We start from the raw sequence: 20,322 nt of genomic DNA, 5'->3' as shown, positions 1-20,322 counted from the left end.
GGACGAAAAGGGCAAGGAGCAAGATGCGAGAAGGGAACTGGGCAAGAAAGGGCATTGGGTAACCAGTCCACCCATTCCTAGAACCATAGAATTCCTACAGTGCAGAAGGAGGCCATTTGGCCCATCGAGCCAGCACAGACCCTACTCGTAATCCCATAACCCCACCTAACCTGCACATCTTTGGACTGTGGGAGGAAACTGGAGCACCCGGAGGAAACACACACAGACAAGGGGAGAAAGTTCAACCTCCACACAGACAGTCACCCAAGGCCAGAATTGAACTCGGGTCCCTGGCACTTTGAGGCAGCAGTTCCACCATACCACCTATAGAATGCAGGCTGACAGTTTAAATGTTTTAATGAGGCTGGCATCCTATGATTCAACCTGCCCTGTGGGCTTTACTCTGGTCAGGTGACCTCAGGAAACCTGGTGGGAGGCGAGTGCAACTTTGAAGAGGAAATAAGTGCCTGCAAACTGTTTTTTTTTTGGCCAGAAGGAGCAGACGTGCTTGCTCCCTGAGGCTCCCCACCCCATCAGATTCTTCGCAACAAAGGCCCCTGGAGTTAGGAGCCCCTGAGAGGCCAGAATTAGGCAACATAGTTAGGGATTAGACACCTTCCTGGAATTGGAGCCCCCCCTGGTCAGGGAGCAACTCCACTCCTTTGGCAGGATTGGGCCACCCCTGAGGTCAGGGATTAGAATTCCATCCCCCTCTGGTCTTTGACTTGAGCTGCCTAGGTCTGGCTGGAAATTGAGCCTATCAATCAGGTTCTCTGCACAAAAGTCAGCCTACCAGCACCAGAATATGCACACCATGGAGTTAACACTCCTATGGGGAAACCCAGATTTCGGGGTTTCACTTCCGAAAGACTGCGATCTCACCTACATAACCCACCCTTGTTAACATCCAGGTCTAACTATCCTCACCAATCAACTGCAACAGGGCAAATGTAGGATTGCAAACTTTGGTTCAGTACTCATCAGTATTCATCTGAGGCCCATGAGCAATGAGCCATGGAGAAGCAAATCTACAAAAGTTGTAGTGGGGGGGGGGGGGGGGGGGGAGAGGGGGGGGGGGGGGTAGGAAACTCCAAGCCTGCAAGCAAACCTGTCAGATCAGGAGAGCAAGGTGTGGAGTCTCTACCAGGAATTGGGTCCTGCCCATCATTTTAAAATAGTTCTGGAGTCATTACGACTCTGCAAAAATCAGACCAACGTTTCTGGTTGATCATCCTTCATCAGGCCACTTTGAGGAATAATGCATATTAAGAATGTTTGAAAAGTTATTTTGTGTCATTAAACAAAGAGATTTTACCACTGCTAGCCAATCCTTTAGCCACCATACCCCTGTCCTGTCTGGCCACTTTATAAAAACCTTCAATCTGGTTACTTGTAGCCTGAAACTGTCTCTGGAACTCAGCCAGATTTCAATTCAATTGAAGCGCTTTCAAATTCCATCAGTTCATGGATTTAGAAGAACAATAATCTTTGAAAACTGTTTTCTGTGGTGGAATTTGAATTGGGTCATATCTGTGAAGTAATGGTCGTGACAGCTGAGGGCACAGCACTTTGCACACATATACACACAAACACAGTGAAAGGTCAGGGTGACTTAAACCTTTCTCCTCTGCGCTGCCAGTTTTTAATAGTATACTGGACAGTATGGAGCAGTGTTTAAATTACAAGAATCCATTCTAATTGTTGTAAAAAGAAACATAGAATTACTGCAATATGTACCAAGTACTCCGCTACAAAGAGAATTGATTCTTAAATCTTAATTCTTAGATTTTCATTTATAAACTCCCAGGGGCCATTTATGCAACCATCATGAATATTATGAATATCTTGATTTAGTAAACAGTATGGAACTTTGAAAGTGCAACTTGTACCTTGTTTCACGGCAGGAAATTATTAGACTAGGAAATAGAATAGAATAAAATCACTACAGTGCAGAAGGAGGCCATTCAGTCTGCACTGACCCTCTGAAAGAGCACCTTAACCAGGCTCCCGCCTTCTCCCTGCAACCATGTAACCCCGCTTAACCTGCATATCCCTGTACACTAAGGGGTAATTTATCATGGTCAATCCACCTAACCTGCACATCTTTGTGACTGTGGGAGGAAACTGCAGTACCCGGAGGAAACCCACGTAGACACGGGGAGAATGTGCAAACTCCACACAGACAAGGCCGGAATTGAACCCAGGTCTCTGGCGCGGTGAGGCAGCAGTGCTAACCATTGTGCCACCATGCCAGAGGTGTGCAGCTAACGTCTGAAGGTTTCAGCCATTGTGCAATTTTTGATGGTGCAAACTCTGTAGTTTCTAATCCAAATCTGATGGAAAAAAGTTTTTCAGCTGATCATTTCTGAGGCCATATGCTTTTGAAGCATATAATTTTTTTTTGTATGCAAATCTGGACCCCTTCTGTCCATTCAATTTCCATGATACTGCAATCTTTATTAAAGCAATATAGTTTCATAACTTACCCATCATCGAGGGAACATTACCTTATGGAGATGTACCAACATTTTGATTTATTCTGTATTATTTCCAACCATTGTTGACAGAGAGGTGGGCTGTTTTATTGCACTAAAACCACAATGTGAGAGAAATATATTCTTTTAGACTTTGAGTTAACAGTTTCTACTTTGAGTTTGCTGAGTGCCTGGAATGCCTGAGGTTTGCATGGTGAGGTGTTACAGTAAAGTGCTTACACACTCTCAGTGACCTGGCAAAGCAATGGTTCTTCCTATTGGTCCTTTGCTATTTCAGGTAGTTTCATCAGTGCTTTGAATGAGGTGGAACTTCTGTGCCCTTTTGCTAGGCAAATATAATGGCCAGTGGAATTGAGGTAACTGCCTGCTACAGCGAGAGTCTTACCCCTTAATGAAACTCAGAGCCATGGCTAGTACATCAAGTGAGAGAAGGCATCACCATGGGCCCAACCAGTGAAGACAGGATATGCAAATTGTTTAGAACAATGAAAACGTAATTTTTTTTTTGCTGTATCCGGACACACACTGTTTCTGTAACTGAGGTGGTGAGAATGGTACTGAACTTTGTGAAATCCTCAGCAAACATCCCCACTTCTGTCCTGTAGCCCAACAATTACTCACTCAAGTCGAGAAGTGATGAAGGACCTGCATTTTCTGATCTTCCGTGGTCCAGCCAGCGGCCGTTCGAAGGTAACCTTCGAAGCATGCTAGCCAGTGTTTAAACATGGCCGCCGGGTTTGCTGCATGGGGGCTGATTCGCAGACACTCCGGGGCGATCCGGAGCTCCATAGTCTTTTAAGCTTGCTTAATAAATTGTAGTGCAACAATCACTCACTCAAGTCGAGAAGTGATGAAGTCAATCGAGGCTTTATTAAGCAAGACTTGTTCCCCAGCAGCTCAGTTACAGAATGCGGCTGCTGGGAGAACCCGAGCTCTTATACTCCGCCTTCTGGGCGGAGCCGTCAGGCGGCAGATCCAACCAGGACCCGGGACCTGTCAGCCAATAGCCTCTCGGCTTCACAGGTACCGTACTACCCCTAATACATACCACCACATTCACCCCGTGTTAAAAAAGAACCAGGCGGGGTGGTGGTTCGCATGGTGGGAGGGGTGTACAAGGCTGCTCCTGGAACTAATTTCGTACAGTGGCTATGCATTTAGCCCAACAGTTAACTATGTACAGGTTGTCAGAATTATTTACAAGTTTTTTTTTATGTCACGCGGATTCCACGAGTCGAGCGGGTGCCCTGGTCGTCCTTGTCGATCGCCTCAGCCCCGGTGGTGGTGCAGGTGCTGGCTCGGGCACTGTCGTCTCTGGGAGCGTTGCGCTGTTCATCCCTATTTCTTTACTCCTGAGCGGGCACGGGAGGAGGACCGATCCACCCGGGAAGGGAGCGGTCGTGGGGTGCGCCAGTGGCAGGGAGGGGGTGATCGGTGTTGGGAGTGTGTGTGTGTTTCCGGCGGGCGGCAGGTCCCGTAGGGAGACCGTGTCCTGTCGGCCGTCGGGGTACGCCACGTAGGCGTACTGACGGTTTGCGTGGAGAAGGTGAACCCTCTCGACCAACGGGTCCGATTTGTGCGCCCGCACATGTTTTCGCAGGAAGATGGGTCCTTGGGTCCTGGGGCTGCCAGCCAGGTCGGTAGCGACGTTCCGGAGGAGGACTTCCTAGGGAAGACAAGGAGGCGCTCGTGAGGCGTTTGTTTAGTGGTGGTACACAGCAGCGACCGGATGGAGTGGAGGGCATCCGGGAGGACTTCCTGCCACCGGGAAACTGGGAGATTTCTGGACCTTAGGGCCAGTAGGACGGTCTTCCAGACCATATCGTTCTCCCTCTCTACCTGACCGTTCCCCCGGAGGTTGTAGCTGGTTGTCCTGCTCGAGGCAATGCCCTTGCTGAGCAGGAACTGATGCAGTTCGTCGCTCAAGAAGGAGGATCCCCCTGTCGCTATGGATGTACGCGGGGAAACCGAACAGTGTAAAGATGGTGCCGAGGGCTTTAATGACTGTGGCCGCGGTCATGTCGGGGCAGGGAATGGCGAAGGGGAAACGGGAGTACTCGTCCACCACGTTCAGGAAGTATGCGTTGCGGTCGGTGGAGGGGAGGGGGCCTTTTAAATCCAAACTGAGGCGTTCAAAGGGACGGGAAGCCTTTATCAGGTGCGCTCCATCTGGCCTGAAAATTGCGGTTTGCACTCTGCGCAGATGTGGCAGTTCCTGGTGGCTGTACGGACCTCCTCAACAGAATAGGGGAGGTTGCGGGACTTCACGAAATGGTAGAATCGAGTGACCCCCGGGTGGCAGAGGTTCTCGTGGAGGGCTTGGAGGCGGTCTACTTGTGCGTTGGCACATGTGCCGCGGGATAGGGCATCGGACGGCTCGTTCAGCTTTCCGGGAGGATACAAGATCTCATAGTTATAGGTGGACAGCTCAATCCTCCACCTCAAGATCTTGTCATTCTTAATTTTGCCCGGCTGCGCATTATCGAACATAAAGGCTACCGACCGTTGGACATTGAGGAGAGTAAATCTCCTGCCGGCCAGGTAATGCCTCCAATGTCGCACAGCTTCCACTATGGCTTGGGCTTCCTTTTCCACTGAGGAGTGGCGGATTTCTGAGGCGTGGAGTGTCCGGGAGAAAAAGGCCACGGGTCTGCCCGCTTGGTTGAGAGTGTCCGCCAGAGCTACATCGGATGCGTCGCTCTCGACCTGGAAAGGGAGGGACTCGTCGATTGCATGCATCGTGGCCTTTGCGATATCCGCATTGATGCGACTGAAGGCCTTGCGGGCCTCTGTCGACAGGGGGAAGGTAGTGGACTGGATTAACGGGCGGGCCTTGTCTGTGTACTGGGGAACCCACTGGGCGTAATACGAAAAGAAGCCCAGGCAGCGTTTCAGGGCTTTGGAGCAGTGGGGGAGGGGAAAGTCCATAAGGGGGCGCATGCGTTCGGGGTCGGGGCTTATCACTCCATTGCGCACTACGTATCCCAGGATGGCCAGACGGTTGGTGCTAAAAAAGCATTTTTCCTCGTTATAGGTGAGGTTCAGGGCGTTAGCGGTCTGGAGGAATATGCGGAGGTTGGCGTCGTGGTCCTGCTGGTCATGGCCGCAGATGGTTACATTGCCGAGGTATGGGAACGTGGCCCGCAAACCGTGCTGGTCAACCATTCGATCCATCTCCCGTTGGAAGACCGAGACTCCGTTCGTGACGCCGAATGGGACCCTTAGAAAGTGGTAGAGCCGCCCGTCTGCCTCGAAGGCCGTGTACTTGTGGTCACTCGGGCGGATGGGGAGCCGGTGGTATGCGGACTTGAGGTCCACGGTGGAAAAGACCTTGTATTGTGCAATCCGATTGACCATGTCGGATATGCGGGGGAGAGGGTAAGCATCATAGATATCATAGAATTTACAGTGCAGAAGGAGGCCATTCAGCCCATCGAGTCTGCACCGGCTCTTGGAAAGAGCACCCTACCCAAGGTCAACACCTCCACCCTATCCCCATAACCCAGTAACCCCACCCAACACTAAGGGCAATTTATCAGGGCCAATCCACCTAACCTGCACATCTTTGGACTGTGGGAGGAAACCGGAGCACCCGGAGGAAACCCACGCACACACGGGAAGAACGTGCAGACTCCACGCAGACAGTGACCCAAGCCGGAATCGAACCTGAGACCCTGGAGCTGTGAAGCAATTGTGCTAATCACCATGCTACCGTGCTGCCCCATCGAGCTGCGTGTACCTATTGATGGTCTGACTATAGTCTACGACCATCCTCTGCTTCTCCCCGGTCTTCACAACTACCACCTGGGCTCTCCAGGGACTATTGCTGGCCTGGATTATGCCTTCCTTCAGCAGCCGCTGGACCTCAGACTGTATAAACATCCGATCCTGGGCGCTGTATCGTCTGCTCCTAGTGGCGACGGGTTTGCAATCCGGGGTGAGGTTCGCAAACAAGGAAGGCGGTTCAACCTTGAGGGTCGCGAGGCTGCAGATAGTGAGAGGGGATATTGGGCCGTCGAATTGGAACGTTAGGCTCTGGAGGTTACACTGGAAATCTAACCCCAAGAGAGTGGGAGCGCAGAGTTGGGGAAGGACATAAAGGCTATAATTCTTAAACTCCCTCCCTTGCACCGTTAAGTTCGCGATGCAGAACCCTTTGATCTCTACGGAATGGGACCCACCTGCCAGGAAAATCTTTTGGGTGCTCGGACGAATAGAAAGAAAACAGCGTCTTACCGCATCCGGGTGGATAAAACTTTCCGTGCTCCCAGAGTCGATTAGGCATGGCGCCTCGTACCCGTTGACCAGCACCGTTGTCGTTGCCGTTTGGAGCGTCCGGGGCCGCGATTGGTCCAGGGTCACCGAAGCCAGTCTCGGTTGCTGCACCGTGGCACTTACTTCCGACCCCGTGGAGCCGTCTATGCTGGGGTCCTTGGCTATCAGCCAAGATTTCGACGTCCATGGATCGCTCGCGGTCGGGGGTGGACAAAATGGCCACCCCCATGGATCGCACGTGGCCGGGGGGGTCACAAGATGGCGGCACCCATCCTCCCCGCGTGGTGTCCGGGACCCAAAATGGCGCCGCCCATGGGCCGCACGTGGATCGCTGGGGGGGTTGAGTCTGCTGTCCCCGTTCTCCCCCGGAGATTGCGGCGACCCCCCTGGACTGGCACACCACTGCGTAATGCCCCTTTTTGCCGCAGCTTTTCCAAATAGCTGAGCGGGCCGGCCAGCGCTGGCGGGGTGTTTCGCCTGCCCGCAAAAATAGCAGCGGGGCCCACCGGGATGGTCTGGTGCTCTAGCCGCGCAGGCTTGCGGACGGGCGGGGGGTGCCGGGGAGTCGGTCACAACAGGGGTCCATGGAGCCCAAGGGGCTGCCGCATGGTCGGGGCCGTAGGCACGGGCATTTTGTGAGGCCACGTCGAGGGAGGCCGCAAGGGCCCGTGCCTCTGTGAGTCCTAACGAGTCTCTCTCTAACAGTCTTTGGCGAATTTGAGAAGAAGTCATACCTGCCACAAAAGCATCCCTGATTAGGAGCTCCGTGTGCTCATTTGCGCTCACCGACGGGCAGTTGCAGTTCCTTCCCAAAATCAACAGCGCGCTGTAGAACTCGTCGAGCGATTCTCCGGGGATTTGCCGTCTCGTCGCGAGTTGGTGGCGGCGTAGACCTGGTTTATGGGCCGAATGTAGACTCCTTTCAGCATGGCGAGCGCCGTCGGGAAATCCTCCGCGTTTTCGATGAGCGTGTAGATCTCCGGTCTCACCCTGGAATGCAGGACCTGCATTTTCTGATCTTCCGTGGTCCGGCCAGGGGCCGTTCGAAGGTAACCTTCGAAGCATGCTAGCCAGTGTTTAAACATGGCCGCCGGGTTTGCTGCATGGGGGCTGATTCGCAGACACTCCGGGGCGATCCGGAGCTGCATAGTCTTTTAAGCTTGCTTAATAAATTGTAGTGCAACAATTACTCACTCAAGTCGAGAAGTGATGAAGTCAATCGAGGCTTTATTAAGCAAGACTTGTTCCCCAGCAGCTCAGTTACAGAATGCGGCTGCTGGGAGAACTCGAGCCCTTATACTCCGCCTTCTGGGTGGGGCCATCAGGAGGCTGATCTAACCAGGACCCAGGACCTGTCAGCAAATCGCCTCTCAGCTTCACATGTACCGTACTACCCCTAATACATACCACCACATGTCCTTATGATAGAGGCGAGGTCATTGATGAAGCAGCTGAAGATGGTAGGGCCTAGGCCACTTCCCTGAGGAGCTCCTGCAGTGATGGCCTGGGACTGAGATGAATAGCCATCAACAACAACAGTTACCTTCCTTTGTGTTAGGTATGACTCCATTCAGTGGAGAGTTTTCCTTCTAATTCCCGTTAACTTTAATTTTGCCAGAGGTCCTTGGTGCCACATTACATCAAATGATGAACTGATATCAAGGCAGACACTCACACCTTACCTCTGGGATTCAACTCTTTTGCCCATGTTTGGACCAAGGTTGTAATGATGTCAGGAGCCAAGTGGTCCTAGCAGAACCCAAACTGAGCATTAGCGAGCAGATTATTGCTGTGTAAGCACTATTTAATAGCCCTGATGATGGCAGCTTGTATCACTTTGCTCATGATTCAGACTAGACTGATGTGGCAGTAATTGGCTGGATTGGATTTGTCCTATATTTTGTGGACAGGGAATAGCTGGGCAGTTTTCCACATTGCTGGGTAGATGCCAGTGTTATAGCTGTATTGAAACAACTTCATTTGAGGCACCACTAGTTTTGAAGTATAAGTCGTCATTATTATTGCTGAAATGTTGTCAGGACTCATACCCTTTACAGTATCCAGTACCTTTAGTCATTTCTTTATATCACGTGGAGTGAATTGAATTGGCTGAAGATTGGTATCTGTGATGCTAGGAATCTCAGGAGGAGATCGAGATGGATCATCCACTTGTGGCTGAAGATAATAGAAAATGCTTCGGCCTTCTCTTTTGCTGAGCTCCCCCATCATTGAGTATGGGGATATTTGTGGAGCTTCCTCCTCAAGTTGCTTGTTTAATTGTCCACCGCCATTCATGATTGGATGTGGCAGGATTGCAGAGCTAAATCTGATCCATTGGTTGTGGGATGCTATGTCTGTGGTTTTGTGTGCAACTACTCCTGTTGTTATGGTCCTCATAAAGAATGTTAACTTTTCCAAAGTAAAGGAACCCCTGATGCCAATGAAAAGAAAACTGGTGGACAAGATTTTCCTTTTTAAAACTGTAACAATCACCAGAAAACATTAATTAAAAGATGACCGATATTTTATATAAAAGAGTAAAGTTTGCTTTAAATAATTAGTACAACAAAGATGTGCTTCAAGTAGTGTTAATCACTCGCACAAATGTGGCACTACATGTAATCTGACAATATTTCCAATTGTTTCAGTCCCGGAGTCACATTCACCAGCAGCCATATTCCATCCAAAGTTTCCGGACACAGTTACTGCCAACAAGATGCATGTCGCCAAACACTCTCCCACTCAGGTCACGACAGTCCTGATGGCTCAGAATCCCCAGGGACTCCCTTCTGTGACCTCTTTAAACAGTTTCTTTGGCTCTGGTACCACTTCAACAGCAAGTCACAATGTTCTGTCCTTTCCAGCTATGTGACACACTCAGTAACTCCAGTCTCTGTTCTACTTTCAGAAGCCTGCTTCAATCATGGTGACCAACCGTCCCAAAATTCGAAGAGAATAGGCCAAATTAAAACTTTTCTATTTGGCAGTTTCAGAATAGATTGTAGTACGGAAACCAGGGTGACCAACTCTCGAAGAAAAATGTAAGGGACACTTTGGTGTGTGTGTGTGTGGGGGGGGCGGGGGGCACCATTTGAGCGGGCAGGGGTTGCTGACAAACTCCTGTCCTGTAATTCAGGTGATTGTCCTGTGTCGCGGTTTGTATGTTGCTGGGACGCTGTTATTCCCGTACATGAGAGCTTTAAATTTCTCCTATGCGTGGTACCCTTTTGCACTGCTCCTGGCTGTCTGATCAGACAGACACTTCCCCCCTCACTTTCACAGGTTCGTCTCAGCCCTCCCGCCCTTACAGGCTCACCAGCAACTGCCCCCCATGGGTTCACCAGCCCCTGCCTCCTCATATGGTCTTCCCACACTAAAGTACCAACTTACCTTTTCTCCGAGAGTTGGTCACCCTGGTTTCAATAACGGAATCTATTCCGAAACTGCCAAATAGAAAACAGTTTTAATTTGGAGAGAGCCTGGCCTTTTTCCGCTTTTTGACAGTTTCCAGGCTTCTGAACAGTCTGTCACAAGGGGAGGTTGAAAAACAGACACCACTGCAAATAGCCTTCAATTTACCCTTTACTTTTTAGCTGTTCTTTCCAATGCCGACCCCAGGTCCCATGTGCATTTCTCTGAACCTAATAATGTCATAGTCATGAAACCAATAATCCACTTTCAAAATACTCCCCAGTCCATTTTGTTCTTAAAAGGGATATCTCACTATAAGAAAATAAGTCTTTCCCAGCTCACTGTATTTGTAGCTTCACCAGGATTGAAACCTTATTTTTCGGTATGCCTGGTGCAACTCCTGACATGCTCTCCTGCACTCTTCATTGAACCAGGGTTGTTCCCTTGGCTTGATGGCAATGGTAGTGGGGGGGTATGTCAGGTCATGAGGTTCTGCTGCTGCTGCTGCTATTGGTCCACAATGCCTCTTGAATGCCCAGTTTTGAGCTGCTGGATCTGTTCTGAATATCCCATTTAGCACGCTGGTAGTGCCATTCAACATGATGGAGAGTATCCTCAGTGGGAAGTCAGGCTTCATCTTCAAAAGGATTGTGCAGTGATCATTCCTATTGATGCTGCCTTAGACGGATGTATCTGCAACAAACAGATTAGTGAGGACAAGGTCTAGTAGGTTTTATCCCTTGGGGGTGGGGGGAGATGTAGGTAGTGATTTGTTATGTTCTCGGTGTAACATAAGCAGCTTCTTTGTGGTGCACTTGACAAAGGAAGCTTCAGACATGGAGATAACTTCAACACATTTATTAAACTATTTACACTTCTATTACTCGGTTGAATAAACTCGGTTTGTTCTCACTGGAACGAAGGAGGTTGAGGGGAGACCTGATAGAGGTCTACAAAGTTATGAGGGGCATAGACAGAGTGGATAGTCAGAGGCTTTTCCCCAGGGTAGAGGGGTCAATTACTAGGGGGCATAGGTTTAAGGTGAGAGGGGCAAGGTTTAGAGTAGATGTACGAGGCAAGTTTTTTACGCAGAGGGTAGTGGGTGCCTGGAACTCGCTACTGGAGGAGGTGGTGGAAGCAGGGACGATAGTGACATTTAAGGGGCATCTTGACAAATACATGAATAGGATGGGAATAGAGGGATACGGACCCAGGAAGTGTAGAAGATTGTAGTTTAGTCGGGCAGCATGGTCGGCACAGGCTTGGAGGGCCGAAGGGCCTGTTCCTGTGCTGTACATTTCTTTGTTCTTTGTACTCGGGTTCGACACTACTGCTAATCCTACTATAGCTACCCAGACTGACTAACCAGCTGCTGCAATCCACGTGGTGGGTGTAATATTGAATCAACCCTGTGTCTGTACTCACTGACTGTCTCCACTGGAAAGAGGCAGATCATGTATGTGGCGTCCTTTATATATGGGTTGTGTAATGCCCTCTTGTGGTCGTGTCACCTCTGTGTGTATCGTGAATGTCCATTGGTCATGTCCTATCTAACTGATCTATTGGTTGAGTGTGTGTGTGTGATGTCTCTTGTGCTCCCTCTAGTGTCTAGCTAGCCTACATGTATTTACATTGATGCACATCACCACAGGTAGTAATTGACAAAAAATTTCCTTGCCTACGTTTTACCTGATGCATGGGACATTAGAGTCAAACAGAGAAAAGGATGACGACGCGAAAGGCAATTCCTTCACAACTGTACGCCACTGCCTTTACAGCATCTGTCATGCCTGTATGTTAGGTCAGTGTTCTTCAAACTTTTTTTCCAGGGACCCATTTTTACCAACCGGCCAACCTTCGCGACCCACGCCGGCCGACCTGCGCGACTCACCATTTTCTCTTACCTTGTTTGCTGCTGACAAAAATGGAGGAAATGGTTTTGGGTCCCTTTGGCCCTCGTACACACTCCTCCAATGCAACCTGTTGGATGAAGGTGAAGCCTTCCGGTGTCGGAAAGTATGGAGTCTCCATCTGTCCAAAGTTCTGCATTTTTTTCCTGTAAACTTTTATCAAATAAAACCCCCTGAACTTGTAAAAAAAAATGAATAAAATAAATGAAAAAAATAAAAATTAAATTAGTAAAATAAATGAATAAAATTAATAAAACTCCCCTGAACTTGTAAAACAAAAAGCTGCGACGTTTAAAAAAAAAAGCGGCCGCACTGCGCATGCGTGTTCGATCATCGGTGCGCATGCGTGCTCGATCATCGATGCACATGCGTGCCGGATCGTCGGCGTGCATGCAGAGCGCAGTTGCATTTTTTTCACATGTTCACGGCCATTTTGAAGGCCACTTGCAGCCGGCGTTATTAACAGCCGGCTGCTGCAGCTGTTGCGCACAGATTTGCGCGATCAGGAGCGCCAAGACGGATGGCTCCGCGATCCTCCCGACACCCGCCCGCGACCCACCCGCGGGTTGCTCCCCAGAGTTTGACAATGCCTGGGTTAGGTGATGATGGTGTCTGTGTCCTTGTCTGTAAAGTATGATTCTGTGACTTGTAAGGGCCCTTCCTCTCGTTTCCCTGATTTATTTTTGTTGTTATTATTTTGCTATATGGATGCTTAATGGACATAAATCATTAGTCGAGAGGGGAAGTGAGCAACTCAAAAGTTACAAAAGCGAACACTGTCCTAGCCTTCGGACAGCAGAACTCAGACTTTTCGGCTCCCGAGAGATTGGTGGGATTCAGCTCGATTGGTTGGCTGCTATGAGTCAGAATTGTCAGGAATATCCATTAAAAAAAATATTTTATAAAGTAGCCAGGTTGACATGGATACATATATATATTTCTTTCCTGTCTTCTGGACAGGACAATAGCTTGAGGGGCATCCACTCTGCCATTATGGGACAAGGAAAGGAGGTAGGCCTCTACAAATGACCACAACCTGGCAGAGGGATTGAACCCACGCCATTGGCGTTATTCAGTATCATACTCTAACCAACCCCAACAACTGAAACAGTCACATTAGTGAAGCACCATTACTTCTTGTAAATCCAGTATTGACATGTTCTAAGCAGAGTAAATGATAAATATTCTGATGGTGAAACTGTTACGGACGCCTGGCTAGCTCGCAACAGTGACTAAGAGACTGGACTAGATGCCATAATTTTTTAAAGTTTGAATGCGTTGCAGAAAGATCGATTCAGTCCAGGAGGAATAGTATCAGAAATGGGGCTTGGTTATTTTATAAACAAACAATAGTACAACAAAAGAAAAGAAAACAATATTTAAACTTTTATTTTAGCTCTAACACTAACAGATTATGTGCAGTTTCTTAACCTTAACACACTAGTCCCCATTAAACATCACTTTAAATAACCATGCCGCTCTCATGCCGCTTACACAGACAGGCCAAGGCAATACTTGTATTTAGGAAGCAATTTTTCTTCTGTTAGGGACATTTGTTCAGAACCCTTTTCCGAAGCCTGCCTTGGTGGTAACTTTCATGACTTCTCTGGTCGATTTTTTTCTCTCAGTTTTTCTTCTCTCTCTCTCTCTAAGTTCCGTCCAGCCCGTTAAACGGAAATCGTCTCAGGTTTCCAGACTTGAACCTATCACCATTATCTTGGCTGATTTCCCACTCCAGTTTATGCAAAAGGACAGCGCTATACCATTTATATGCAACTACCCTTCCATTTACGGACAGATAGGATGTCAGACTGTGTGATGGGCTAATGGCTGGTCAAACAAGGTTGCCCGAATGATAATAGATCTTGAGTGAATCATTCTGGCTGAACCAGGGTATCCGATTATTCCCACGAATGAGGTTGAGTCTGAATGGGACAAGGTAACTCAGGCAGCGGGCATATCCCTCTGATTCTGCTGCTAGCAGTCTTGTCCCTCAGTCTGTTTAACCCCAAAATTGCCTGCTACATCTTGGACCCCATTTCTGGACCCAAGTTCTTAATGTCTGCCTATCGTGACAAAACCTTGTTAGATAGGGCCAGAAAACAAGACAAAGCTAGCAGCTTTATTCTGCTTAGTAATAAAAAGTCAACTTATGGTTGTAACATTTCTCTTCTTTTAATATAGTTTTAAGAATTTTGTTTGATGAGAACTGCGGCTACAACAGTGATCACCTGATCTTAAACAACCAGAGAGACTCTGTGGAGAGTGTGGCTGGACTTCCGCTGTTACTAGGTGCAGAGCGAATTGTGGTTGGAAGTTATATGTCTCTGGACTTCATCACGGGGGACATAGGAATAACAAAAGGGAAATACTACTGGGCCTTCCAAGTGGAGCCCTCCTCATTCCTGGTTAAAGTAGGTGTTGTGTCCGCTGCAAAGCTGCTGGAGTGGTTTCACAGTCCACGAGATATCACCAGTCCCAGGTTTGTACCTTGTCACTAATTCTGGTTTTCTGCATGGCAGCATTCAAAGATCCATTTACAAGTTGTAACAATTATTTGCAAACGCTTCCTGCGAAGGGTTTCCCGGTGAGGGAGTCAAGGTCAAGCAGGTTCGACACCTTTTGTTGAACTTTATAATATTCAACCACTTTTCCTGAAAGAGTATGTAAAGAGAAGAAATGAAACCATTTCCAATCAGCACAAATATTTGCTGAACTATACAAAACTGGCACTAGTTAATTGTGTAATGATGCTGACATCCATCCATCTTTGAATTAGAATGAGAAAGCGTTTTATGGGTAACAAACTATGGAGCTCCTAATCATAATCCACCATTTGATTTTTACTAAATTCCGGTAGAACAATACAGGAAAGATTATGGTCAGAATTTTGTACTCTGTGCACAGAGTGCTGGCTGAGGCGGGAAAACCGGCGTGCAGGTCTCCAACTACACAGCTGGGTCTTCTCTCCAAACACTCCGTGCACCAAAAATCTGGAGGCATGACCCACGGTGGTTGGTGGGGCCTGATAGAGCCGGCAATGCCGGCTCCACAAAGATCGGGACGATCTGCACCAAAAATATACTCCCCCCCCCCCCCCCCCCCCCCCCCCAAACACGTTTTTCAAAAGTTGTTAAAAACCTCGCCGATATGATGTAATGCCAGAATGGCGAGAACTTCTAATGTGGGGGGAACATATGGCGGGGAAGCCCTTTCATTGTATTATAATTTATGGAAATGAGGTTTCAGCCCTTTTGGGCAGGTTCCTCGTTACATTACCGGTGAGGGACGGGGAAAGTCATAAAATGTGATCTCGCCGGTGAGATTCTTGCCTTCCAAATCTCGTGGGATTTTGCACCACCTCACTGTTTGCGCTCACGTTGAACGTAGGCGCAAAATCCTGTCCTATAAGTAAGTTTTTAAAAAGTGTTTCTGGCTAACATTGTATGCCATGGTCTGACTCATGAAAAGTACTTCCCATTTGAATCAAGCCATTCTGTAAAAATAATACAAAATGTCAATAACTAATGGTCCAGTGTGGTGCTAAACTGAATGTGACAATTAACATCATCCACACTATTGTTCTTAATCAAATAGCCGTTGTTGTTTAGAATTGCTGCGCAGATGGAGTGTAAGCATTAAATACACCACAGCTTGTCAATTAGCCTCTATTAATGCTAGGCTAAATTTTGATCCAAATAAGTATAGAGCTGGATGAATAAAGAAACAATCAAAAGCTTGGTCTAAAAATATTAAAGTTTGAATCGGATAGCAACTTAAGGAGGTAACATTCATGTTATGTTTATGAATGCACTGTTAGTGTAAACCCAGGTCTGATTGAAATGTCTGAAGGGTAACAGCAGCTTGACATGCCTTTGTTGACCTCTTGTGGCTATTAGTTTTGTCCTCCATTCGACAGGAGTCTTAGGGTAAGGAACCTATCACTCACTTCCTCCACTACTCTCTTCCACATGGTCATGCAGGACTGGTTGGGGTACCGCCTGAACCTTCTCTGCTGATGGCTCATTTTCAGGCAAGAACCAGCCAGTGTAAATTATTTCCAAACTGAGGGAAATACTCTCCCTTCCTGTATTTTCAATTTGTGCAAGGTACTCTATAATTTCCTACACTGTTACCAGCTGAAGAAGAACACTCCAAAATATTTGAGTTAGAAAAATTTGGCCATGATGACTGCATGATTGCACTGTAATGCCCCATTACAGACTGAGGCGGACATTTTACACTGCCTTATCCTAGTGTCAGCCTGATTGAGACTCTGGACTTTCTGTATGAACAGCCTCAGGGGCTCACTATGTGCCTGCTATTATGTTAGTAACCTGAGTAAGATATTCTACACTAACTGTTAATAGCCCCAATAGTAGGAACACTTATAAATAAATACACTGGATAGATAGTCCTGACTTTATCATAACACACCCTTTCATTTACAGCTTTGTTTTAGTTAAATATTATCTGCAGCAGTTTGATTATATTCCTGTTGTCTTTTACTTGCCATTAGCATGGGAAAATCATTCTACTGTCTACATGTCTCCCTGCAATAAAGATATCTGTGGGTTAAAGAAAGACAAAACGGTCAGTCAGAAAATAATAGACGTAAGATACTTATGGGTGTGGTATAACAAATAAAGATGTGTTATGAGCTTGAAATAGTGGTTCCGATTATCATTCTCTTTGACTCTTTTAGCATGAGGCAAACATAAATATATTAATGACAAAAGAAAGTACTATAGTTCAGTAAATAGGTACAAAGCCATCAAATCAAGCCCACAAAAGCCTGCCTGGCACAACAGCTGTAAAATTGAAGCAGCATCTTCTATAAATGAGTCCTGGCATTGCTGGAGCTGGTTTGTTTCCAGTTCACCTCTTCTACACCAGCTGACAACTAGCTAGTTTTATTACAAAGCATAATTGTAAATTTCAGAGATTGATTTACAATTTTTTTGTGTCTCCTCTTCTCCACCGTAAACGCTCGTTTTTCACAGGTATGATCAAGACAGTGGCCACGACAGTGGGAGCGAAGATATAGCTATGGAACACTCCCAGCCTTTTACCTTTGTTACTGTCGGGATGAGGAAGCTTTTCATCCCAAGAGGTCCTTCTAGTTCATCCACAGATTCTTGTAAACGCTCTCTGCCCACGCCCAATCGTATCGGTGTCTGCCTGGACTATGACAAAGGGAAAGTGAATTTTTACAATGCAGATACCATGCAGTGTTTGTATGAAAGAAAGGTGGAATGTTCCGGAACAATGTATCCTGCCTTTGGGCTAATGGGAGGAGGGGCAGTGCATTTGGATGAATTGATTACGGTGAAAGAATCTACAAAATCAAGTTTCTTTCTCAATTCCTGATTGCTGGGAGGCTTGTTTTCATAGATTTTAAAGCATTAAAAAACCGGTTTGCTTCCCCTTGTTATAGCACTTTATGGCATGCGTTGCTCATAGAACCTTGTATATGGTTCCACTTGTGAAAGATTCTCGGTAGAGTTTTGTGCAATACACGGCCACTGATTAGACAATAAAAAGTGATAATGGGCAGCTGTTGCTCTTAAAAATCTTCCTTTCATCCCTCTTCACGTCTGCTTCACTTTGTGTTTGGTACAAATTTAATTGTTTGAAACTTGGATGGAAATGTACCTTTTGAATGGAAATAATACAGTTGAGTTGTGTTCATTATTTTGTAAGATACATAGAAGTGACCAATTGCATTTGGTTTATTTAAAGTTTTCAAAGTAAAAACATGAACTCAGCCGTTGTGTGTTGTCTTGTTTTTGATCTTTCGATTGTTGGGTTTGAGAATTCCACCTTGCATCATGGACAGGACAGAGTAAAAGAAACTGCAAGGTCAACAACTGAAGTGTCATTGGTTGAAAATATCCTATGAGCAGCTTAGTTTTGAGTGCCTCCATTATGTCAGAATACAGGAACAATACTCCAGATACAATTTATTCAAGATTCAAGAGGGGTAGAAGAAGTGAGAGATCTTGGCGTACAAGTACACAGGTCTCTGAAGGCAGCAGTTCAAGTAGACAAGGTTGTTGAGAAAGCGTATGGAAAGCTCTCCTTCATTAGCAGAGGTATAGACTAGAAAATAAGGATATAATGTTAGAATTATATAAAACACTGGTGAGGCCACAACTGGAATCCTGGGCGTCATTCTCCGACCCCCCGCTGGGTCGGAGAATCGCCGGGGGCTGCCGTGAATCCCACCCCCGCCGGTTGCCGAAGTCTCCGGCACCGGAGATTCGGCGGGGGCGGGAATCGCGCCGCGCCAGTTGGCGGGCCCACCTGCTCGATTCTCCGGCCCGGATGGGCCGAAGTCCCGCCGATAAATTGCCTGCCCCGCCGGCGTAAATTAAAGCACCTATTTACTGGCGGGACAAGGCGGCGCGGGCAGGCTCCGGGGTCCTGGGGGGGGCACGGGGCGATCTGACCCAGGGGGGTGCCCCCACGGTGGCCTGGCCCGCGATCGGGGCCCACCGATCCGCGGGCGGGCCTGTGCCGTGGGGGTACTCTTTCCCTTCCGCCTCCGCCACGGTCTCCACCATGGCGGAGACGGAAGAGACTCCCTCCACTGCTCATGCGTGGGAAACTGTCAGCGGCCGCTGACGCTACCGCGCATGCACCACCCCGATATGTCATTTCCGTGCCAGCTGGCGGGGCACCAAAGGCCGTTTCCACCAGCTGGCGGGGTGGAAATTCCTCCGGCGTCTGCCTAGCCCCTCAATGTTGGGGCTCGGCCCCCAACGATGCGGAGCATTCCGCACCTTTGGGGCGGCGCGATGCCCATCTGATTGGCGCCGTTTTGGGCGCCAGTCCGCGGACATCGCGCCGTTTCGGGAGAATTTTGCCCATTGTGTGCAATTCTGGTCGCCACATTACAGGAAGGACCTTGTTGCTCTGGAGAAAGTGCAGAGGAGGTTTATAAGAATGTTGCCAGGGCTAGAAAAGTGTGGCTACGAGGAGAGATTAGATAGGTTGGGGTTATTTTCCTTGGAACAAAGAAGGCTGAGCGATGACTTAATTCAGGTGCACAAAATGAACAGGCGAAGAGATAGAGCAGACAGGATAAAATTCTGGATGAAGAATTCTAGAACCGGGGACATGGATTCAAGATAAGTGGCAGGTATAGAGGGGACAAAACAAAGAACAAAGAAATGTACAGCACAGGAACAGGCCCTTCGGCCCTCCAAGCCCGTGCCAACCATACTGCCCGACTAAACTACAATCTTCTACACTTCCTGGGTCCGTATCCTTCTATTCCCATCCTATTCATATATTTGTCAAGATGCCCCTTGAATGTCCCTATCGTCCCTGCTTCCACCACCTCCTCCGGTAGTGAGTTCCAGGCACCCACTACCCTCTGCGTAAAAAACTTGCCTCGTACATCTACTCTAAACCTTGCCCCTCTCACCTTAAACCTATGCCCCCTAGTAATTGACCCCTCTACCCTGGGGAAAAGCCTCTGACTATCCACTCTGTCTATGCCCTTCATAATTTTGTATACCTCTATCAGGTCGCCCCTCAACCTCCTTCTTTCCAGTGAGAACAAACCGAGTTTATTCAATCGCTCCTCATATCTTATGCCCTCCATACCAGGCAACATTCTGGTAAATCTCTTCTGCACCCTCTCTAAAGCCTCCACATCCTTCTGGTAGTGTGGCGACCAGAATTGAACACTATACTCCAAGTGTGGCCTAACTAAGGTTCTATACAGCTGCAACATGACTTGCCAATTCTTATACTCAATGCCCCGGCCAATGAATGCAAGCATGCCGTATGCCTTCTTGACTACCTTCTCCACCTGTGTTGCCCCTTTCAATGACCTGTGGACCTGTACTCCTAGGTCTCTTTGACTTTCAATACTCTTGAGGGTTCTACCATTCACTGTATATTCCCTACCTGCATTAGCCCTTCCAAAATGCATTACCTCACATTTGTCCGGATTAAACTCCATCTGCCATCTCTCCGCCCAAGTCTCCAGACAATCTAAATCCTGCTGTATCCTCAGACAGTCCTCATCGCTATCCGCAATTCCACCAACCTTTGTGTCGTCTGCAAACTTACTAATCAGACCAGTTACATTTTCCTCCAAATCATTTATATATACTACAAAGAGCAAAGGTCCCAGCACTGATCCCTGTGGAACACCACTGGTCACAGCCCTCCAATTAGAAAAGCATCCCTCCATTGCTACCCTCTGCCTTCTATGG

At 47.9% G+C, this 20,322-nt stretch overlaps 1 protein-coding gene across 4 annotated transcripts in view; it reads left to right on the top strand.

The window, feature by feature from the left end:
• The window catches only part of trim36 (tripartite motif containing 36), a 159,808-nt gene extending 141,945 nt beyond the window's left edge, over positions 1–17,863 (top strand). For all 4 annotated transcript variants that reach the window (XM_072516470.1, XM_072516472.1, XM_072516471.1 and 1 more), the window contains 2 exons: positions 14,276–14,573; positions 17,095–17,863. In XM_072516470.1, the coding sequence (XP_072372571.1) occupies positions 14,276–14,573; positions 17,095–17,461 (665 nt within the window). In that variant the 3' untranslated portion in view covers positions 17,462–17,863. The remainder of the gene's footprint in view (positions 1–14,275; positions 14,574–17,094) is intronic.
• The last annotated feature ends 2,459 nt before the right edge of the window (positions 17,864–20,322 follow it).

The sequence above is a fragment of the Scyliorhinus torazame genome, chromosome 9 (assembly GCF_047496885.1).
Source record: "Scyliorhinus torazame isolate Kashiwa2021f chromosome 9, sScyTor2.1, whole genome shotgun sequence".
NCBI classification, from domain to species: Eukaryota; Metazoa; Chordata; class Chondrichthyes; order Carcharhiniformes; family Scyliorhinidae; genus Scyliorhinus; species Scyliorhinus torazame.
This window is presented reverse-complemented; position numbering and strand designations above follow the sequence as displayed.